This window comes from Vespa crabro, chromosome 3 (genome assembly GCF_910589235.1).
Source record: "Vespa crabro chromosome 3, iyVesCrab1.2, whole genome shotgun sequence".
Lineage (NCBI taxonomy): Eukaryota > Metazoa > Arthropoda > Insecta > Hymenoptera > Vespidae > Vespa > Vespa crabro.
The window spans coordinates 14753893-14777049 of NC_060957.1; the positions used below are offsets into that span (position 1 = coordinate 14753893).

Here is a 23157-nt window from a genome sequence, read left to right on the forward strand (position 1 = left end):
TGTAAGTGAGAGCGATTTGTGGAGAAAAGTGGAGGGGAACGAAAGGAATAATCAACGGATTTCTTCTCGCTTCGATCGCAAATAATCGCGCGCGCGCGCGCGCGAGAGTGAGAAACGATGACTCGCGTATAGTTATTATAATTGGAGCTTGCAATCTGGCAAAAGGTCAAGGCGAGTAACGTCGATAACCCTGGCCGGTATAAATGTCCTACGCATGGAGCTACAGAAATTTGCAAAAGTTTCGATTTGGATAAGCACGATGATTTTCTTCGTATTACGTTCAAAGGATCTTACGCGGAGCCCTTTTGATTCGCTCATCCTCGTTTTTTTATGAACGAAAATATTTTGAGAGAAAGGAAAGGAATATAGAGGAAAGAGATTGGTATGAGAAAAATATGAAGAGTACGAGAAAGAACTCGAAGGCGCGAACGCGCTAGAGATGGAAGGCGAAAATCCCGGCAATTTGAGAGACCTCTCGACGGGCTTCGAGTTAACGAAAATATACGGTCGGTCGAGTGTCGAAGAAGCTCTCGGAGGCCAAAGCTCCGAGGCGGCTCTCGAAGCTCAGTGGGTGGAAGAAGCAAGCCGACGTGCCCATGCTTCCGTGAGGGGGGACAGAGAGGGGAAAGGAGGAGGAAGGCACCCAACGATCGTCCTTTGTCTTAAGCTATGGTATATTAATGCGAGGAACACGTTAGCGAGGTGAGACTCGCTAGGAGGCGACGGAATACTAAATAGCGGTCGCACGCGGCGGCGAATCCTACTCGCGAGTAGAAGAAGAGCGAGCGTGCGAGTGGCGGGTCCGGGGCATCGTTTAACCGCGCCCCTTTGCATTTTAACAGCCTCTCAACGGAACAACGAGCTTCTCTTCGTGTGCAGGAGAAACATCCGCACGCGCGCGAAAAATTTCCCTTCATCCACTTTGACGTCGTCGAGCCATCTTTTCTTGAATGTCGCACACGTGCCTGTCGCTAAATTTTAGTAGACCGATTCGGAACATAGAGCCCTTAGAAAATATCTACCTCGTGATACTCTCTAGTAGTCCCTATATCTATCTATCCATCTATCCGTCTATATTGGATTTTTATATCGGGAAAAATGTATATTACTTATGTATTTATAAGCGAGTCGTCGTCGAGTCGTCGTCCGAAAAATAAAGAAAGATGTCGGCCGGCTAGGAGGGGAGAAATAAACGACACGTGCTATTTCCCAAGCCAAAGCGGGAGGAGAGAAGAAGAGGAGATTTCCTCGAGGATGATCTTATATGAAGTTTCATATCCACAGAGAGATAGAGATGGAGAGATATGTACCAATGAGACAGAGAGGCCAAATATCAACCGGGCAATCCTCTCGGACACCGCATTTTCCGCAAGGCTCCACGCGAAATTGCGGAAATCACGTCGGTCTGATTTCCCGAGAAAAATGTCTCGCCTGACTCGTTCCGGCAAATCAAAGATCCCTCGGGCTACGATCTGCCAGTCAGAAGAGTCACTGCTCTCGCTGGTTACTCGCGAGGACGCTTTTCTTTTTTCACATTCGCAAAATATCCGAGAAGGGATAGAGGAGGAAGCTCCTTTTTTTGAACTTTGCATTTACTCTCGACGTAGCTTGTTCGCTTGTTCGTTCGAAAATAGACTCTTCCGGTCTATTTCTTCGTCTACCCGTTCGCGCGCGCGCCCCCCCCCCCCCATCTCTCTCTCTCTCTCTCTCTCTCTATCTCTCGCGCGCGCACGACGCGCTTTGATAAGGAAGGAGAAAGCCAAAGGTAGTTCTCGCCGAAGCTTTGAAAGCTGATATCCGAGAGCGACGATCGATCGTCACTTTTTTCAAAGCTCGACACTTTGTTTTCACTGTAAACGCGCATAGCCGAAATACGGCCGTTGGTCGCGTTTTATATCTATAAGTACTTGGAAAGTACATTCCACGTTGGGTAGGTAGTAAGGCTTACTTTTCTCTCTTCTACCGTTTCGTTCAACGAGATCCGACCGGCTAGCATGCGCGCTAAATGCTCTTTTCCTTTTTTCATATTTCCGACAAAATTGCCGTTTGCCAATTACGATATGAATATTATACGATAGGATGATCAAATATCTCGGCGTTAGTACGTACGAGAAGGCGCGTCGTCGAAGATGTACGTAAGATGGGCAAAGATTTCCAATCGCCAATGAGAAATGTGGAAATATGTATACACACTTTTGACAAACCACGGCGCGCCTTCTTCTCTCGTGACTTCTCTTCGAGGGAAGTTTGTCGATTCTAGCGCAAAAAAAGATAAGGAAAAAGAAGAAGGCAAGCCGCTCGACGACAAAAGGGCCCCTGTGCTCGCGCCCGGGATATCTTTCGGAAGGCAGCCAAAGCCGCATGTTTTTGACGAAAGCAAATAATTCCTTCGGCGAGACCCACGATCGAGCATGGACAGATGTATCTCTTCTTCTTTCCTTCCCCCTCTTTCTTTCTTTCTTTCTTTCTTCCAGTCGCCCGGTACTACATTTCATAAACTAATCTCTCAACGGCGACTCGTTGTTGGTTCTTATACCATATTCTTGCTCTCGCAAATGCTATTAATAACGAACGTTATTATAGAATTTAGCGAATTATGCAAATCGCATGCTGACGCTTAACAACGTCACGCGCACATATCGCGCATCCGAATGGATTCGAAAAATCGACAAATTCGACAAGTTCATTGTTTTGACGAGTGCCGTCGTCGGCAAGGACATATCGTATTGCCGCCTTTAGCGAACGCGCTCCTTCCGCTTGGATACGCGGATCGTTCGATCGGAAGAATCGTACGCGAAAGAAATTCGATTAGTCGTTATAGGAATTGACGCGTTGCGACGAGAAAAACAAGAGACGCGGTACGTACGATTCTACATGTCATATGGTAATCACGATACAACTTGTACCGAATCGTTAAGTACGACCTCGAATCGAAGAGTACTTACGCTTGCATGCGCATCCGAGAGTATCTCATCGTTCGCATAACTTTTTTAAATCACCGAGACCTGAAACTACGATGAAACTCTACGTAAGCGCTACCCACTACAACCACATTATATAAGATTATGGTTCCTAAGTACATAGAACGAAGCTCTCTCTTTTTCGCGCGCTATACAGATTGAGCGGAGAGAAAGAAAGAAAGAAAGAAAGAAAGAAAGGAAAAAAAAAAGAATCGCAAGACGACCTCGATCCCTTCTTACGCTAGAAACCGAGATACGTACTAGTGATTTTCGTCTCAATGAAAATATTCAAAGAAACGCGATATACGTCGCAAGGCCTACCGATAGGCAAAATAATGTTTCTAATGGACCGAAACGACGCGACGACGACGACGACGACTTGGAAGGTTTTGAAAACGTTGTCGCCTATGAAAAAAGAAAAAGGAAACGAAAAAGAAGAGAAAAAGTCATCGCGGATGGGCCGAACGTAGCGGCGAGTTCTCGATCGATCTTTTATTCTCCACGAGTCCGCATACACAACCGGCCGCCGCCGGTCCCCCCACCCCACCCCACCACCGGTCGGCCCCCGTCCATCCCTGATCGCTATCGGGAAATAGCGGTGAGGCAATGTACAAAGGAATTCGAGCGTCTTTCGAGCCTCTCTTTCGAGAGCGAGAGCGACAAAGCCTTACGAAGCCTAGCACGGCCCTCCTAACTCTCAGAGATGGGGGTAAATAGGAGGAGAGCGAGAAAAGGAGGAGGAGGGAGAACACGTCGGTTGGAAACGTGCAACTCGAGAGCCCACTCGAGAGCAGGCACCCTCTCGGCGAATGCCCAAGAGTATAAAGAGGTACGAGCAGCCCGTCGAGCGGCTTAACGCGAAACTGCCCTAATAGTCCATTGTCTGACATAACCGAGCTACGGCGAATCCTTGCACGGGGCTAACTCGGCTAAAACTTGGAACCTTTACAATTCGTCATCCGACACCGAAGCTTTTCTACGATTCTGGAGAGATAGGAGGAAAGTAGCTCCGATTATCGATATTTCTGTCGAGGAATAACGATAAACGAGCGGGTTACGTACGTCGCTCGCGTACTGCTTTTACGATATAACTCGCCTTTGTGACTCAATGACGGCAGAAATGAGTGTAGACGGTAGAAATGTATGACTCATCGTCCAGAAATACCGTTCGGCCCGAAAAAAGAAAGACATTATATCGAGAAACCGACGTACGTATACGCGTACGTACGTCTCGCGCTATCTACCAACGATCGATAATCATCGCGCCTCTCTCCTTTTCTTTATTTACGGATCGAAGAAGCACAACCCTTTGATAGTTTCGATACGTAAAGAATTCGCGCGACGACACCGATCGAATAAAAGCGACTCAGGCAAGCTCTCTGAAAAATGAAAAAAGAAAAAGGCCGTCTTTCGTTACGCGGCCCGTTACAAAACGGAACAAAGCGGTTCGTTCGCGTCGTGTCGAGCGAAGCCACGTCCTTTGCGCTCTCCTCCACCCCCGAAAGGGTCGGCGGATAAAGGAAGACGGGGGGAGCGTAAGAGAGAAATAAAAGGAGCTTCGCAGGGCGCGAACGGAAGAAAAGAAGACGAAGAAGGAGAGGAGACGAGACGCCCTTTGCTCTCTGCGAAACGCTGTGCCGCGATTCATCCGTCCTTCGGATGCCTGCTGTGAAAGCGTGCGCGCTCTCGTTCATCCTCAGGGGGACGCGTAGCAACAACGATCGACCTTAATTCTAATGCGTCGCGACGCTTGCACGCCTCCTTACACGAATCCATCCGAACTTTAAGCGACCATAATCGTTTAGCTTTGATCACGCACGTAGTCGAACGTGGTCGAAAATATCTGTATATATACATATACATATACATATATATATATATAGAGAGAGAGAGAGAGAGAGAGAGAGAGAGAGAGAGAATACTTTTCTAAACGTTCCTAAATAAGAGCGAGACGATACATGGTCGGAGATGCATCTCGTTAATTGCCACACGCAACCCAGACATACGCTCTCGGAAATATCAATTCTCTCCTCTTACTATCTCCCTTCCTTTCTTTAACGCGCTCGATCATTTTTATTTGACCTCATCTAACGTTTCAATTCGGCCGCCTAACTGGTTCGCGGCGCTTACTTCATTTGCGAATGACTCACCAAAGAACTTTATCGTCGACAGAAAGAGAAGAGATCGTTAAACCTTTACGTTTCTTTCTTTGTTTTTTCTTTTGTTTTTTCCTACCCGCCCGCCCCTCCCCCTCTTTTCTCATTCCCTTTGCAGCGCCGAAAACGATTAAGCGCGAAGAAAAATAGGAGAGGGAGGAAGAGTTCAATTTTCTTGGCAAAAATTTCATGGATTACGAAGGCATAGTCCGTAAACCTCCGTAATACGCTAGCCCAACGCTCTAAAGTTATCCGTTGCTTCTGAAAGCAAATCTAATACGTGGATATCGGCTTTCCAATTAAGCACCAATTATAACGTTTTCAACGCAACACTTCCGAGGTAGCTTCGGTCATTACCGAGAACTCATCAGGGATTGATTAAAACGAGAATAATAAAGGTAAACTACCAGCGGAATATCAAAAAGTAAGAGCATATCTTCTTCTTACGAATTAATAACCTAGACGAGAATATATACACACACACACACACACACACACATATATATATATATATATATGTATATGTATATGTATAGGTATATGTATGTACACATATATCATAGACATATAATATATATACATATATCGCTTTAACGGTCAACGAACATCGATCGATTCACGCTCGCTTAAAGAATAACATTGGCTCTTTCTCTCTTTCGGTGCGGAAAACGCGGAGATCGACCGCGTTTAAAATAGCGATGTCCACCCATTACTTCGTCGAAAAACTTGAAATACCTACGTGCGCATAAACATCGAGTTACAAGGCCGCGTGCATCCTTAAAGACTAGCTGGATTCTTAAAGTTCTATTTTCGTTGTGATTGACACAAATCGTTTCCTTTTGCCATTTCAATTCTTAAATAGAAATATTTCATTTCGTTCGTTCGGTCGTTCGGTCGTTCGCTCGCTCGCTCGTTCGTTCGTTCGCAAACATGACAGAAAAGGATTGCGTTCAAGTGACATTTTCAAATCTATTATACAATACTTATGGGGCTAATGAAATTTTCTCAAAATCCCTCTAGATAATTATCTTCTCCGCTTCGTCAAAGAAGCACATAATTCAATCCTTCGCGGCACGCATAATGTATTGCAATAATATAGTTAGCACCTATTATATTTCATAGGTTTACGGGCAAAGACGAGAGCGCTTATTTGCAACTTACGTCATCTTTACCATGACATCATTGATCCACTGACTCTCTGTTCCGACAATAGAATATTCAAATTCTACCTGTGCTATTTGTAATCGTTGGTCAATCGTTAATAGTCATGATTCTCAACAATGACAATAGATCTATATCGAATAGTTGCAATCGCGTTCGCGCGCTTATCGTTAATATTCGAGGAGTCGAGGCTCCTCTCCTCTCGAATAATTTTCCCTAGCGAGTTCTCTCGATCATCGTTACAAAGACGTTGGCGTCATGGTTCGTTACTCTTTGTCCTTTCGTCGCGTACGTCTCCCGAGCGCTTACCGTTGTTTACCAAATATTACCCTCCCGCCCCGTCCTTTCAATAAATTCGCGTAAACTTTTGCACATTCGACAGTTCCAATTTTATCCAATTGTTACCGTTGATAATAAAATGGCTAATCGTCTCTGGAGAGAGCAAATCCTCGATATAGCATTATAGCGGTCTGACTCATCGAAGAGGAGACAGCAAACATTAACGTGTACACGTACGCTCTCGGAGCTTACGCAATATCACCTTTACCTTTTAGTGTATTCGCCCTAAGCCACATTCGCGCGGCAGAAACGTTTGCTCTCCACGTGCGCGGCGCTCGCTCTTTCGAGCCTGGCTCGGCAGCAACGGAATATTTTACCATTAACGAAAAAGAGTACTTTGGTACTCTTCCTACGTCTCTCATCATTTTCGCGCGTCCACTCTCAAATCGATTCCCTCTTTTCAATTTTCTTCTTTTTTCTTTCGCTATTTTTGTTTGTTGCGATCAAAGTACCAACCTCGGTCCGATTTAACTCGTACTTAGAACAACGTCGCATCGCGCCGCGCCTCGAGTGGGAAACTTATCTTTCTGCTTCCGCGTTAGACAAGATATTTGCCGTATTGAGGAGGAAAAGAAAGGAAAAAGAAGCGAAAGGAAAGGAAAGAAGGGGAAAAAAAATGCCTGGAACGTCCGCCGGAAATGATTCTTCTTTTCTCTCGCGTAAGCGTCGCGATGACTCGCGGTCTTACTCGAGTCAGCAGCAAAGGTGTCGTCGATAGGGGAGAAAAAAAAGAAAAAAGTGTGACGTCTCGACGAAACGAAGGATTCGACCGTATATGGTAGCGCGCGCTTTGCATTCGGCTCGGCATACGATTATGAAACGTGACGCGTCCGCGTAATATACTTTCTCCAAGTCAAATATAATGGTATCATCGGTCTCAAGAAAAATTGCGTAACGAAGATTGAGAGTTTTCGGAGAAGGCATATCTGTGCGTTACGATATATTATAACTCCGGCTTACGAGAGATAAATCCTCTCCTGAATTGCTGCGACGAGAAATAATAAAAAGATACTTTTGTCGTACTTTTTAACATGTACACTTTTAAATATACAACCTTTCTTTACTCTTCTCTCATGATACATCTATTTCTACATATTCATCGGAAATTCCGAGATAATTTTCATCGAGACATGGAACGTTCGACCGAGAAACGGGTCAAGCCCCGAGAAAACATGTTTCCTTTTCTCTCTCACGGACTCGAAGATGGAACGAATTGCGCTTTACAGAAATAAATTGTATTAACGCGAAACTTCTATATTCTATATTTCGCGATTAAACAATTAGATCAGTTACCAGGACGTTCTCGTTTATTTAAAAGATTTCAGCGCAAATGAGAAATTATAATTTGCAATAAGAGCTCGAATCGTAGATTTTCAAAGAGTCGTATATTTTCGACGTACGTGGCTATTTTTTCGTTTCGTTAAAAAAAAAAAAAAAAAAAAAAAAAAAAAAAATTTACCAGGAATGAGAGATATCACCGTGAACGAAAAAACGTATGGCCAAAGAAAAAGAAAAAAAATATACGAATTGGAATCGGCTAACGAGTACGTATATAAAATGTGTAAGAGGAATTATGCGATAAGTGAAATCTGCGAGAGCGTTTCGCGAAGGACGAAGAGAAGAGAGAACGGAACGAAACGGAAGAGGAAGAGAAATGTGCAAAGAGGAACGTGCAAAGAGGAACGTGTTCTCGATAACAATGATATTAACGGATAAACAAAGAAAATGTTGATCCATTAATTGAAATGTCCCGTATTTCGAGATATACGTACATATAATATACGAGACCATTTTGTAAGCGCTTATTTATAGAGCTCCGCGCTGTACCCGAAGAAGAAACTTTTTTGGGAAACGCGCGTGACGGAATTGCTCGAAATAACTGGGAGAATACGGAGCGTGCTTTTATTCTGTTATATACCCACATATTCTACATCCGCTTCGCGAGAAAATTTTTCACTGAGAATTTCAAAAGGATCGTCCGCAAAAGGCTAATAATCCAAAAATAAATCCAAATATAAATGCGTTATGTTGCATCTTATTGCGTTAGTAAAGAGAAAAGGGAAAAAAAAGGGGCGGGGGGGGGGGGAAGAAAAAAAAACGACATATCGTTATCTTGTACTTTCTCCATTCGAAGGAAAGTCCTAGCGAGAGAAAGAAGAACGTGCCAAAGATGTTTCTCTATCTCCTCCGAGAGGTAGGAAAGCTGACGAAGGTTCTTCGCGGGATAACGATAATCCCTCTGTTCCTACGTAACGGCGCGAGCGAGTAAAGTAACTCGAAGACGTAATACATTCGCGATATCTCTCTTCTTGGTCCGAGCGAACTTTTTATCCACCTACTTTCGCGTCGGTTGATTCTCTCATTTCGAGAGAAAATAAAACCGAAAGAGAGAAGAGAGAAGAAAAATAGAGAGTTTTTGACAAAAGCAAAGTAATTAATATCCGATGAATATGGAAAATTTGAATAAAATTAGATAATACTTTTTACTTGCAAATTCTTTGTTATTTGAACGAGATATGATATTTAAACTAGCCAGATCTCGAAAAATTAAGGGAGAATTTAATTAACAGACTTTTCTGAAAATAAATCTATAACGGCGAATCGCGTCTATGGCTTCGACGAGTTTTTCTCGTGAATCCTTTCGATGGTCACGATGTTAATTACCAGAAATTTTATACCTCGCATTATATGAACTTGTTGAAATTCGTATCGTGGTACATTTTATATCGTTCAATTAGAGACGTCTGTTATCGACGGGTCGGATCGATTTGCCAGAGATAAAGTCGTTCTTTAAAAAGTGAAAATCAAACTGTTATTCCAACGCGATCTCGCCTCTCCCCCCCCCCTCTCTCTCTCTCTCTCTCTCTGTCTGTCTGTTTCCGTCCGAAAGGCAACCCCGCGCCAACTTGAAAAGACTTCTCTCGTTGGGGAGTTCGATCTAGAAAATCGAGACTCTCGCGCAAGCTACGATTAACGTACGATTAACACGCGTAGGTGTACACGTTTACGCGCGACAAGTTTATGCTCTTCTTTTAAGCGTACGCGCGTCAAACACATGTCGCATGCTTATGCGAAATACATTGACGTTCGAGAAAATATAGACGATAAAAAGCGCGTTCTCGCAAACTCACATAATCGTCCTCAACACCTGCAATTAACTTTGACGCTTGGCCAGAATGTAGGACGCACGACCCGAATACACCGACTCTTCAAGAAAAAGGGATTTTTTCAACGAGAAACGCGAGTGGAAACGAGCAGATTTTCTCTTTTCATCGACCGTGGCGGCGATAAAACGAGAACCGTTTTTCCTCCCGAACCCTCTTTTCCCAACGAAGCGCCTTTTCATGGATTCTGAATTGTTCGAAAAGTCCCTAGAAATCGCAACCCTGACACAACCTTTCCCGTTCCTCCTATCTTAGTAAATGCTACCAACGCTCTGACTTTATTCATCCTCATTTCTTACTTGTCCTTATGAAAATTAAAGAAATCTTCCTAATTATAAAAAGGATAAGCAATATTTATACCTACGTTACAAATAAATACACAATAATGTGCTATAATGCTCTCGCGTCGAAAATGGGATGATCGTACATCGATCGATTAGTCTCGGAGGTTTTACGCGAAGAGGGAAAGGATGAGACGGCGAAAGGAGACAAGAGGAGAATATGAGAGAGAGAGAGCTAAAGATAGAATCGTATGGAGGGACGACGACGACGACGACGACGACGACGAACACCGCTTGTCTCTTCCTTCTGACATATCCGTTCCTTCTACCTCAAATCTAGCCTTTCTTCTTTCTCAAATCGTTGAATATGTACGTCGAACGCAACGCACATCCAAGCGTACGTTCGTTTAAATTTATCGCGCGATCTACCAGAAAACTATTACGAGATAATTACTCGGCACTTTGCTAAATTAACTGGATTATTCTAGAGTCTATTACGAAAGAATCTATCAATTATGCATTTCTAATGCTTTGAGAAACGCATACCTACGTGATACCACGTAAAACGTTATGTACTCGACCGCGCTAGGATTCTCACCGTACGTCAAGTATTATCAAGCGGTATGAATAAGTAAAAGATTCGTCCTACAACGCGAATACATTTACGAGTTATTTTAAATAGAAACGCAAGAACGTAAGCGTTCGCATATTCCACCGGTCGCGCTCTGCCGGCACATAAGTTTCAAACGGCTTCGGTTTAACCATGCTTCATCGAGCCCCAATGGTCGCACCGCGTGGATTTATGACCGTAGATAACATTAAATTTATTGATACCGTGGCTTATTCTTTTCAAAATCATTCGCCGTCCACGTGATTCGAGGATCGCCTTATCGAGCCAAAAGTAAACCGACTTAATACCGTGCCTTGTTTCACCGTCTTGCGGTCTACGTAGACACGAACGAGGGCAGGGGTGTCTTCGCGTTAAATCTTTCTTCTCTCTCTCTCTCTCTCTCTCTCTCTCTCTCTCTCTCTCTCTCTCTCTCTCTCTCTCTCTCTCTTCCTCGAAATACTTCTTATTCCCTTCGAAGCACATAATCTACAACGCGCGAGTAGTAAATTACGCGGCGGTCGTTATAATCGACGGATTTCGATTCCTTTGACTCGTCAATGCCGAGGAATTCGAGGAGACATTCGGCAAGGATCCTCCAAGAGTAGCTACGCTGAATGGCGAGTGATTAGGATCGAAGAGTGCCAGTTGCTAGCCGGACCGAGAAGTATTTGCCTGTATTTGCCGGTGCTTATACGCGTACGAGAGGATCTCGCGATACGCGTGATTGTTAAGTGTTCGCTAATGATCAACTTTCGCGGCTGGATAATGGCCACGTCGTTCCGAGCCGTTCGCGCCTTAGGAAAAACTAGCGAGAGAGAGAGGGAGGGGGAGGGGGGTAGAGAGAGAGACATAACCAACGCAATCTTGTAATTAGAGACACAAGTCGAGCGACCTCTCGTTCCGGATTTGCACGCGAGCGTTCCTTCGATTACTTTTACATGATCTTTTCCATACGTATGCGCAATCTTATTCGCGCATAGTCAACGGACATTCCAAGAATTGGCATTCCCTTTTTGTCTGGCTCTTGCCACGTGGGAGGGCAGGCGCCATCCTGTCAACGAACACGTGCACGAATTGACCTTGACTTTGCACACCACACCAAACGCCGCAAGGCTATATGGACGTTAACATTTGCTCGTACGCTTTTTTCAATTCAAAAGAAGGCGAAGGAATCGATGATTGCTATCAAATGAAAAAGATTCGTCTCTATTATATTCGCCCCTTCGTAGCAGCCTGACGCGAGAGTATCTAAAAATATGCTTTACGATCTTACGAGAAACTCTCTGCGTCCCGTTGAACGAACGATAGAGAACTTTAGCAACGGCAAATTTCGAGGAATCGTCAAATTTTCGCCGACCTAACGTTAAATACTTTTATACGTTTGGCATAGCGCTATTTTTTGCAAAATAAACAAACATGAAGTTTGAGTACTGTGTAACTATCTACATTTAATATTATATACCTAGGTATATGCTTGCGAAATAAGCAAAGTTTAGGCCGATCAAAGAAAAGGAAGAAAAAATCCAAATCGGATTTACATACGTTCGAATATCGCTTACATTATTCACACCCTATGAATTTAATATTCCTGTAGAAATCGCGATCGAATATCACAAAAATTCTTGCGAACAATGCGTGTCGATCGAGGGAAACGAAAGGTAAATCGAACTATCGCAATATTCCGACGCACACCTGACACCCGTCCTTATATTTGACAAATTCCAACTTTACTTCCTATCAAAATCAAACTAGAGGAATGTTTTTTCTTCTTTTTTATTTACTCATTTACATTGACCGTCTCGTCTAGTCGGAAAGTCTCTCTCTCTCTCTCTCTCTCTCTCTTCCCGTGTGACACCGAATGACGCGCAACGACATTGGCAAAAGATGAGATTAAGAAAAAATCTGTTTGTTATAACCTCTCGTTATTTGTCTTTCCTAGAGTCAGAGAAAGAAATGCGGAATAAACAAGATAAAGAGACGACGCGGAGCCGCACGTGTCCGCTCAAGCTTTTTTCGATTACGACGTTGCCATGGGGTCTCGTTAAAATACTCCCATAAAACTTTGCATCATACCGTTAATCCTCTGATTTCCGACTAAATATAAAATTTTAAAAGTCCTAGATATCTTTGTTTCCAGCTAATTTTACGATTACGATATCAATCTTTTGCCTCGTCGAACAGCATTCGATATTACGCTGTTGCATAGTACTATCACTCGGCGATATCGCAGAGTGTCAGAATCGTCAACGGAAGTAGCGGAGGCGGCGGAGGTGGTATTATGGGCGGCGGAGACGAAGAAAGAGGAGTACGCAGAAAAAGGGCGAGAGAAGAGAGAGAGAGTGAGAGAGAGAGAGAGAGAGAGAGTTGTACGTAGTACATGAGTTAAACGGGAGACCAACTTGCGTTGTTGCCATGGGGAGCACCGCGATACGTACGAAAGTCGCCTTCGCTCTTGCTTTTCGTTTCCAAGACCTTCCTCCTTCTTTCTTCTCCTTTCTTTCCATGGACACGCGAACGTGAAAACCAGTTTGACTCGCCCACACGTTTAAGACGCGATCGTCCTAACGTCTCTCTCCTCGCGTTCCTCTTTAGTATCTCTCTCTCTCTCTCTCTCTTCCCTTTTTATTCTCGTACAACGTGCTTTCTCCTCGAACACGCTCTTTGTTCGTCAAGCAAACGAGGCTCCTTCCCTCACTCGCTCTCTCTCTCTCTCTCTCTCTCTCTCAGCGACACGGTCACGATGCGCTTAATACCTCGTATTCGTTGCGTCTGCGAGCACATTCGGCACGCCTCCGCGCGATAATGATTTTCTTTAAAATAAAAGTAAAGAAAGAAAAGAGGTGCAGGACACTCCGGACGACGAGTGGACGCGCGACGCGCGACGCGTTTGTTTATCGGTACATGCGTAGAGATGCGGGAGAACTCTCGAAAGGATCCTACCTGACCGGGCATCGAAGTTACTCTATTCGAGGAAAAGTACAAGAGAGCCTTCTTCTCTTTCGTTTCGCTCCTTCACGATCGTTCGGAAGGGAAGTTGACACCGTAACTTCCGCAAATATTCGTCTCCTTTAATTTCACGGTCAGTCACGCAATTTCACCGTCCATATCCGATTAAAAGGGATAATCGATGTAACGAGAATACTATTGAGGAAAGAGGGATAGCCGCAATCCGCATTGCAATATCTAGATATTTCGTGGGATATGATCAAGAGCGTGAGAATCGAGTATGAAAAAGGATAACTGGCACATTAGCGTCCCAATCAGGATTAACCGAAAAATCGATCGGACTAGCGGCTTATATAACTACCTCTCTGGAACTTTCGATTTTATCTATCCATGTATATATTTATCCGTCTAGATACTTCGTGTCGGACCAAAGATTTTTTCAACGAAATCCTTCCCATTCGTCGTTTTCATTTAACGCCGAACAAGAAGATAAACAACATCTTATCGAATTACTCGACGTGCTCGACCCACTTTAAGCGTCAATTATCTCCTCGTAAACGGTCTAGGTATCTAAGGATTCACGTCAGACTAGGAGAATCAATGATTTCTTTGGCGAGTACATTATGATAAGGAAAAAATACGACGACTCTTGTAACGAAAGAAAGGGACAGTTTGGCGTGTTAAGAAAATGTACGTTTCGTGAAGGCGAAAAGAAAAGAAAAGGAAAGAAGAGGAAAAACATAGAAAGAGGAAGTTTGATATCTGTCTTATACCGCATAAAAAGAAGTCGAAGTGCGGTCAATCGTCGGCGATGGAAATCGTCGCGGGTGCGAATGGACACGTTAAAAGAAGTAGATCCCTTCTGGCGATAAGGCACTTGAAAGTGGCGCTCGAGCGGTACTCGAATGCCGGTACTCGGCAACGAAAAAGTACTTCCACGAGGATGCTCGCACTCGAATGCGCCGTTTCAAGTGCCCTAAAGCTGGACCGCGCCAATACGAATCGAAAATATCCGTATCGATCTCTCTCTCTCTCTCTCTCTCTCTCTCTCTCTCTGATACTAATATGCCGTAACGACGACATATAAAGGTAATTCATTTTCTCGATTAATTACGAGCTGAAGAACGATGTTCGAGCGAAGATTTTTTTGCTATAAGAAAACCGTTACGCTTAATTATATCGAGACACCCGTACGTCGTATCGTCGTGTGTATGTAAATAAGAATACAATGAATAAATCATTCATAATAGTCATAGAAAAACGTTGTAACGTCGACCATTACGAGTCAAGTGTACCAATGGACTTTGCACAATGAGGTAAGCGATTTATCATGGAGGAGACTCGCAAAGCCCCGTGCATTTATATCTTTTTTGCAATCGCTGTTCTTGCTTTTTTATTTTTTTCCTTCTTTTTTTCTCTCTTCTTCTTTTTTTTTTCTTTTCTTTTCTTTCATTTTATCTTTTCTTCTCTCCGTACAACATCGCGTAACTTTTTCAACGACCCTGACGACGATTTACGTAAGACCCCGTGTATACCTACGTGACAACCGGTTACGGTTCCTTCGACTCCAAAAATACTGATTTACTCGTCGAATCGTTCGACCGAATGAGTACGAGAGGAGGACAAAAAATTAGGCAATCTCGTCGAAAACGACGATAATTCTGGATAATGTCTTTCGATAACAAAGAATTAATTACGGTGTACTACTTTTTACTGGCAGGCAAAAGATGAAGGAGAAAAAGAAGGAGAAAGATAAAATAAAGAGAGTTCATTTCGAGGGAGCTCGAAAGGAAAAGAGAAGCACCACGATCATCGGTATAAAGAATATCGTTTATCCTTCTAGGTAAGGGTACACTCGGGGTATATTTCTGGCGTAGTCGTAAGACATCATTGCAAGTTTTCAAATTATCCGCGCTTGAATTGCGCCTCGTCCGGAAACCTTACATTTTTGCTTCCTCGGTCGATCTTTCCAGCATACAATCCCGATGCTCTCGTGGACATTGTCTCTCTCTCTCTCTCTCTCTCTCTCTCTCTCGTTGCCGTATATAAATACGCTCGAAGTGCGACTATGTTCGTACGAGAACGCACGTTTGCCGAGTTCGAGTATAAAGGAAGAAGAGAAAACGGTCGCGAACCGAAAGCCCCGTCGAAGCGGAAAGCCACCTGCATTACCATATTTTTCATAAGGTACAAATCTTCCCTTCATCCTTTTCCCAAACGAATCCAAATACCGTATCCATTCGAAAGGTTTCTTCGTTCGAAAACACACGTCGACCATATCCATGTCGACGTCCGAGGAAAAAGGATACGATAATGAAGGAACCTTGTACTCCGATATGCCTTCCTCATCCCCTTCCTTCTCTTCTTCCTCGATATCCTTTACCCTCCGTCCTTTCTTCTCGTACAACGATTTCGTCGTGAGAACGTACGATCCGTCTTCTTTCTGAATTTTTCTGACAAATCGTTCGTATGTATGCATATATATATATATATATATATATATATATATATATATACATACATAACTTCATATGATCTACGAAAGGTCATTGTTTCATTTAAAGATCCGTTGGGCTCGCAAGGACCACCCAAATTCTTTACCCTAAACGATAAAAGGAATATTATAATTTCGATGAAGCGGACCTTTTTGAGGACTAACTGAGAAAAGAAAGCCATTGAACGATGAATCGAAGAACATCGACAAGGAGATATCGATGACGCGTCGCCCGAAGAAATTACAGTTAACCTTCGACAAGTCTTTCCGAAAGATACTTTGTCGAGAGACGCGTATAGCCCTTTGCGTAATGCGCCAAGCGATATTATAGTAAAGGTAACGTGTGGAAATGTTAAAGTCGAACGACGACGATTCGCCGACGAACCGTGACGGATCTCGTCAACCTGAACTTTATCGATTCGATGTGCCCGTGCTTCGAAGATATCGCTCATAAAAACCAACCTTCTGACAAGTGAAGGACTTGGCGAGGATCGGTCGATCGGCGATCAGTGAAAAAATCAGTGGAAAAGAATAGGATATACGCGCGTGGCTCGCCTCAAATAGAGTCATTAACTCTGCACGCGCTACCATTTCGCGAATCGAGTCCTTTCAACCTCCGATAATCTCTCCAATTAAGTTAGGTCTCGATGTTAACGTGCATCCGGCAGAAGTAATTTTATCGTACGAGCTCGGCTGCGTACACCAAACCATGACGAAACGCGATATCGCGATTATCGAGCATCGCAACACGAGCAGATAACGTTGCTCGTCCGAATTATTACAGGCCGACTTTTAAATAGACGCTTTATCTTTCGGTATTTCGTTCCATCATCGATCTTAAGAACGAAAGAAGATCTTTAAAAGAAGGCGCGATCTCTCTTTGAATCGCGCTCGGTACGAAGCATCTCGGTTATTCGTTAATTTTCTATTCGTGTATTTCGAGATGGTGCGCGAGTAATGCTTAACGCCCGCCACACGACAAACCTCTCCCTCTCTCTCTCTCTCTCTCTCTCTCTCTCCTTCTTGTCTCAAAGTTGGAGGTGTGATCGGAATATAATCGACCTCGAGGAATTATCCGCACGTCCGTTAGGGAACATATCGAGACTATCCAGCGAGTTTCTCTTGTCTCGTATCTCTCGTCGTCGGGAATAACGATTCGATTTTGCAAAGAGAGGATGCCAAGTTTCTCTTCGGAGAAACAAGTCTTTCTTTTTTCCTCTTTTTTTTCTTTCTTTTCTTACCTATCGTCCTTCGCGTACGCATACACGTACCTGTTGATCGTAGCCGTCGCGCACGGTTTTCTATGAAACGATCGCGAGTCGCGTTATCGACTTAAATATCGGGAAACACAAGTTATCGAGATAAGTCTAATCCGAAACGCAAGAACGACGATACTCCCCCCATAGAGGTCAAAATGTAAACGTCGCGCTATCGAATCGAGCTTTCCTCCGGTAGTTTATATATATATATATATATATATATATACGTAATGTTGCTTATAAATTTTATTCCAAGAGAATAAAAGTATATGATAAGTCAATTTGATTTATCCAATTTGAAAATAAAAGACGTGTTTATATAAACGACGTTCCCTTCTTCGAGTTCGATCTTTCGAAGAACAACGGAATCGAAATAATTCGAGGAGAGAACACGTGGGTCGCGTCGAATCTTGGAAGGGCACGCCGCATTTCTCTTCGAGGTATGGAACATGAGCTTTGATGAAAAAAGAAATGAAAATCGTAGAGACTCACCTCGGATGCGGAGACGAGTAGTAGATGAGCGCCGATCAGGAAGAAGAGCAACGCACTCTTTAATAAAACACGATTCTTCTTCATTTCGATAACAGGCAAAGAGAGTACTCCTCGATCTCTTCGCCTTCTTCTCGCGTGAAATTACAATCTCTTTCTCTCTATTTATCTGTCTCTTTCTTTCGGCGAATTCTTCAAGGACTCATTACGCGAGTATTTGAATAAAAGAATGCAAGACGAAGAACCTGTTGTTCCTTTTAATTATCCGCGTGCGTCCGTCGTTGCAAACGCGAGTGGGCAATGACGAGATACGAAGAATAAAAAGTAGAGGATCGGTATGGGAAGAAGGGTACGCGCGAGGACTTTGCGAGAAGATGGTCCACGCGATGATCTCTGACTCTGTTCTTCTCTTTTCTCCTCTCCTCTCCTCTCTCTCCCCTCCTTCGCTCGCTTGCTCTCTCTCTCTCTCTCCCTCTCTCTCTCTCTGTCTGTCTGTCTGTCTGTTCTCCCGATGGGACAGCGAAGAAAGCACAGCACACACCGTGCAACACCGTACCGGCGTTCGGTAGCGTCTGAGAGACCAAGCGCGCCGCAAGATAAAACTTTTTTAAAAGCACCGTGCTTTTCCCTCTCCTTCGAGTCCATCGGCCCTCTCTCTTTCTCTTTCCGACTTGCGCTCCTCCCACCGTGTTGCAGATTCCTACATATTCTCTCTCTCTTTCTCCGGTCAGATCGGCCGTTTCCCCCACCATCGACTTCCTATATCGTCTCGCTTCATCTTTCTCCTGCTCTCTCTCTCTCTCTCTCTCTCTCTCTCTCTCTCTCTCTCTGTCTCTCGCGTTAACCCGCTCGGGCTCTCTCGTTTTACTCCCACCCGAAAGTACGAGAGAGCGAAGAGCGGCGTGCGGCGAAGGAGACGCCAATGCCGGCGCTCAGGAGACGGCCGACTCCGCGCCGAAGATACACGTTTGCGTATATACGTTTTTCTATTCTCCGAATATACACCAATCTTTCCTTTCTTTCTTTTGTCCTTTTTCTTCTCATTGGGCTCTTATTGGGCTCCGTGAAAAAAGCGATCAATAATTTTCCTATGATTTCATTCATCTTCCTTCGCTCGAGAGATACGTGTACTACACGTAAGCTTCCCACGTTTACTTTCGTCCGATCAACTTCTATATAACTCGCCTTTCAAGAATAGAGTTTCGCGTATCGACGTGTACGCGCGCTCGCATATCCCGGATAGGAGGGCTCTCGAAAGAAAGAAAGAAAGAAAGATAAGGGCTCGGCGTTTCTCGAGATATTTGCGCGTTTCCCGTTACTCGCTCTCTCGCTCTCTCTCCCTCTCTCTCTCTCTCTCTCGATCACTGTCCTCGGCTCGGCAACAGACGCGAAAGCTGATCTTTTTTAAACGACTTAATCGTCGAAACGAACTTTTCGCCCCCACGCCTTCTCGTCCATTTCGCTACACACGAATTGAAGAAAAAGAAAAACAAAAGGGGATACATCTGTCGGGCAACAAAGAGATGGTAGATAGGAATTTAGGCCGAAAGGGAGATTATTCGTTTCGTTGGGAATTCTCGTGAAATCGCATCCTACGTCGTACTAGTTCGATAGAAAAATTCGATCGGTACTCCGAGGAAATGTAACGCGAATCGCGAATGAAAATAAAACCGATGATATGTGGGCCAAGCAAACAAACGCGAATGAGGTACGATCGGATGAGCTTATCGGCGAAATCAAAATAAATTTGCTTCCCAAAGATAAGGTAACAAACCGTATCGTCCTTATTTATGAGACACGTATTCACCTCGGTCTATCGGTCTAGCTTTTTTTCTTTCTAATTCCAAGTAATCATATATTTTCAAATAGGTTTTCATCCAATCGTACGTATATCTCGTATCAACGACTCGTCGAAAAAGTTACGAACATTGTAACTTACGATCGGCATAACGAGATAATGAAAGATAACGAATCAAAATTGATCGTTGGTTAATATACTTACCGATCTACGTAGAAGCATATCATTTTGTTGTATTACATTTATCTTGCTATTTATTACACGACCTAACGTTGTTTAACGTTGTGTACGCGCGTACACATGAAACTACATAACGATCTTATACGAGCGTCGCTTCTGGAAATAGTTGAAACGCAAAGTTTCGTTTCACTTTGCACGGTTTGTTCGTAAAAGCACGGATATAGAATGTGCAGAACGTGCGCGGCAACCAAGTGCTGTCCTCGATCTTCCAAATTTTTCTTGCAAATACGATGACGAAAACAATGACAATACCGTGTATATTTAGTTAGTGACTAAACTCCGTCTGTTTCTTAATATATTCCTTCAAATATATGTGTATGTATATATACATCTCGAAGGTAAACAAAATCCGCAACAAAAGAGCAGCTTAGAAAACCTTACGTATCTTACGTTATATACGCTTTTAATGAAAAAGCATCTCGACAAGCATCTCGTCGTTTTGAATAAAAATCAACAAGTTGTAACGCTAAATACGTACCTACGTTAAGACTCCTCTTATTTACAATTGGATGCAACGTAATATCGTATTCAGTATTCTATTCATTAATCGAACAATTGTCCTTACGTTCGTTCGCTTTTCCGTTCAAGAAGGTAGTAAACCTTCTCTCGTAAATGCATAAAACACTCGTTACAATGTCAAATTTGGTCGTTCACGTCGTCGAATAATTGAAACTAAGCGTGTAAACAAGTTAGAAAGATGGCGCTCCTTCTGAAAAGACGCGACCTCTGTCGGCGCCGCATTTGTATAAAAAACATAACCTTACGATATTAATTTATCAAGTCTACAAAAAAAATATATATATACATGTGTATATATATATATATATATATATATATATATGTATATATATATATATATGTATATATATACGCACATATACATATTTCTCCTGAGATCGTACGAAAACTAGTGCCTGTATCAAATAAATAACACAGGCGGATATAATACTTTTTTCTACATACAGCGTAATTTTTGTAAATTTAACATGCATCGTTGTTATTTTCTCACAGTGTTGACAAGTTTTCTATTAAAAGATGCATTCTCTTCGAAAATACAAACACCCAAAATTGGTAAGAGATATATTATTTCTTTTACGCGCACGCATAATATTGAATTATTATTAATAATATGTAACTTTGTTTCTTTTGTTCGTTCCTTTTTAATATCGGTCACGTGCGACGATCTAGCCGTCATTGGTGGAGGTATAGGAGCTGCCTCGACTGCGCATTTTCTCACCGAATTATTTAACAATGATTTAAAAATTGACCTTTACGAAGCTAACAAGATCGGTGGTCGTTTGGCGACGATAAAAATTGACGATAACGAATACGAGGCCGGAGGTTCGATTATACACCAAGAAAACAAATACATGCAAGAATTTGTAGATTTGCTTGGTACGTTCTATGACATTCAATTAATTAATATTTAAATTCATTAATGTAATAATGCGTTATCCATTTGTTTCAATAATCTCGTAGGAATGGAACATAGACCTACCAGAGAGGAAACATTTGCTATATGGGACGGTACAGATATTGTTTTCCAAGAAAGCAATTCCAAAATATTTACTTTAGCCAAATTAATATATAAATATGGTATACAACCGTTTAGACTCAACAGGTATAAATTTTCTTCCCAAAGTATACGATAACCGAACAACCGACCGACCGACCGACCAACCGACGAATCTTTTCTTTTAGTTATATAGCTTCTATAATTGCCGATTTCAATAAAATTTACCAATTACAAAATAAGGGTCAGTCCTTCACCGATCTGATATCTATGCTAATGGCCATGAACGAGAAGTTTCCAAAGCTATTGCAAGTGTCCATTAAAGATCATCTTTTGAGCATGGGATATGCGGAGAAATTGATCGACGAGTTAGTCGAAGCGCCCTTATTAGTGGATTATGGACAGACAACGAGCGTTCACAGTTTTGTCGGTTGCGTAACGCTTGCCTCAGCTATTGGAAATCTATGGGCAGTTAAAGGGGGAAACAAGAAAGTAATATCTTCCAGTTAGAAAATAAATACGGCGTTTCTGCTTCATTTCATTATCCTGCATCGTCATTTTAGGTGGCCGAACACTTGATATATAGAAATGTTAACGTTAACGTAGTGTCTTCTTACGTTAAGAAGATACGTTATATGACTGTTAATAATTTTCCCATTTATGAAGTACAATATTCGAGCGAAGGTTTGTTGACACTTAAATGAGTTTTAATCGCTCTAGAAACTATAACGAGATATTTCATTTTTTAGATAATTCAAATCTCATGAAGAATCACTATGACATAGTGATCCTAGCGAGTCCGTTAACGAAAGATCAGAAGATGCCGATTACGTTTGAAGAATTCCCTGCGGACTTTGTATTTTTAGGAGAATACCAGACGACTGTCGCGACCTTCGTAAAAGGGCATTTGAATCGAAATTATTTTGGACTCGAGGAAGAATTAGATAGCATATTAAGTTGCAATTCCAACGCGCAAATTCATTCCGTTGGAAGAGTGGACACGGTCGAAGGCCCGACTGAAACTGATTCCAAAATATGGAAGATCTTTAGCAATGCCTCGTTACCCCTTAATGATCTACACAACGTATTTCTCAATGTACGGGACGAATCCATTCTCGAATTATTTTAATAAGATTTTTACGAAATAATCAATAAGGTTTTCCATTTTAGATCGAGGAAGTGAAAGAAATGATTTGGAAGGCATACCCACGATATTCTACGAACGTACGATTAGATAAATTTAAACTTTACGATGGCCTTTATCACGTTAATGCCATAGAATGGGCGGCCAGTGCAATGGAGATGAGTGCTATAGGTGGAAGAAACGTAGCGATTCTAGCCTACGATGAATTTTTACAAAGATTCTCGGACGAACCGCATAGCTCGGATATGGACAAGGATAAATATAAAATAGAGCTCTAAGATCATTGGTTATCTCTCTCTCTCTCTCTCTCTCTCTCTCTCTCTCTCTCTCTCTCTCTCTCTCTCTCTCTCTCTCTCTCTCTCTCTCTCTCTCTCTCTGTCTCTCCTCCCGCCCTCTTTTTCCCCATCCAAGAAACATTAGAGCATTATAATTACGAATGGTACGGACGATCTACAAATTGTAGAGAGAAGAGGCCGAAAAAAATAGAGACCGGTCATTATCTACTTAGATAAGATAATGAAATAAGGGAAAATAAAGAAGAATCGCTATAATCGCGTAAATGATAAAAATCTTTACAATTTTTTTTTTTTACTAGTCTTAATA

The 23157-nt window shown here is 42.7% G+C and overlaps 2 protein-coding genes across 35 annotated transcripts in view; one reads left to right on the forward strand and one right to left on the reverse strand.

Annotated features, from left to right (window-relative positions):
- Positions 1–18549, reverse strand: part of LOC124422972 (basement membrane-specific heparan sulfate proteoglycan core protein) — an 87804-nt gene extending 69255 nt beyond the window's left edge. For 7 of the 32 annotated variants that reach the window (XR_006941969.1, XR_006941971.1, XR_006941967.1 and 4 more), the window contains exon 1: positions 17863–18543. Coding sequence is in view for 2 of the 32 variants with exons in the window: in XM_046960143.1 (XP_046816099.1) it covers positions 17863–17946 (84 nt within the window). In the remaining 30 variants the exon portion in view is untranslated. Of the gene's footprint in view, positions 1–17862 lie in introns of all 32 variants that reach the window. The other 25 variants (XR_006941958.1, XR_006941962.1, XR_006941959.1 and 22 more) reach the window with 11 other exon arrangements.
- LOC124422975 (prenylcysteine oxidase-like) lies at positions 1784–23123 on the forward strand. Of its 3 annotated transcripts, none has more exons than XM_046960150.1 (8): positions 1784–1930; positions 20909–20968; positions 21086–21292; positions 21377–21518; positions 21599–21902; positions 21974–22094; positions 22160–22506; positions 22581–23123. In XM_046960150.1, the coding sequence occupies exons 3-8, from the start codon at positions 21268–21270 to the stop codon at positions 22830–22832; spliced, it is 1191 nt and encodes a 396-aa protein (XP_046816106.1). In that variant the 5' UTR covers positions 1784–1930; positions 20909–20968; positions 21086–21267; the 3' UTR covers positions 22833–23123. The 3 variants fall into 3 exon arrangements, with proteins under 3 accessions (XP_046816106.1, XP_046816105.1, XP_046816104.1); XM_046960149.1 differs by lacking the exon at positions 1784–1930 and adding an exon at positions 20194–20212; XM_046960148.1 differs by lacking the exon at positions 1784–1930 and having other exon boundaries at positions 20751–20968.
- The last annotated feature ends 34 nt before the right edge of the window (positions 23124–23157 follow it).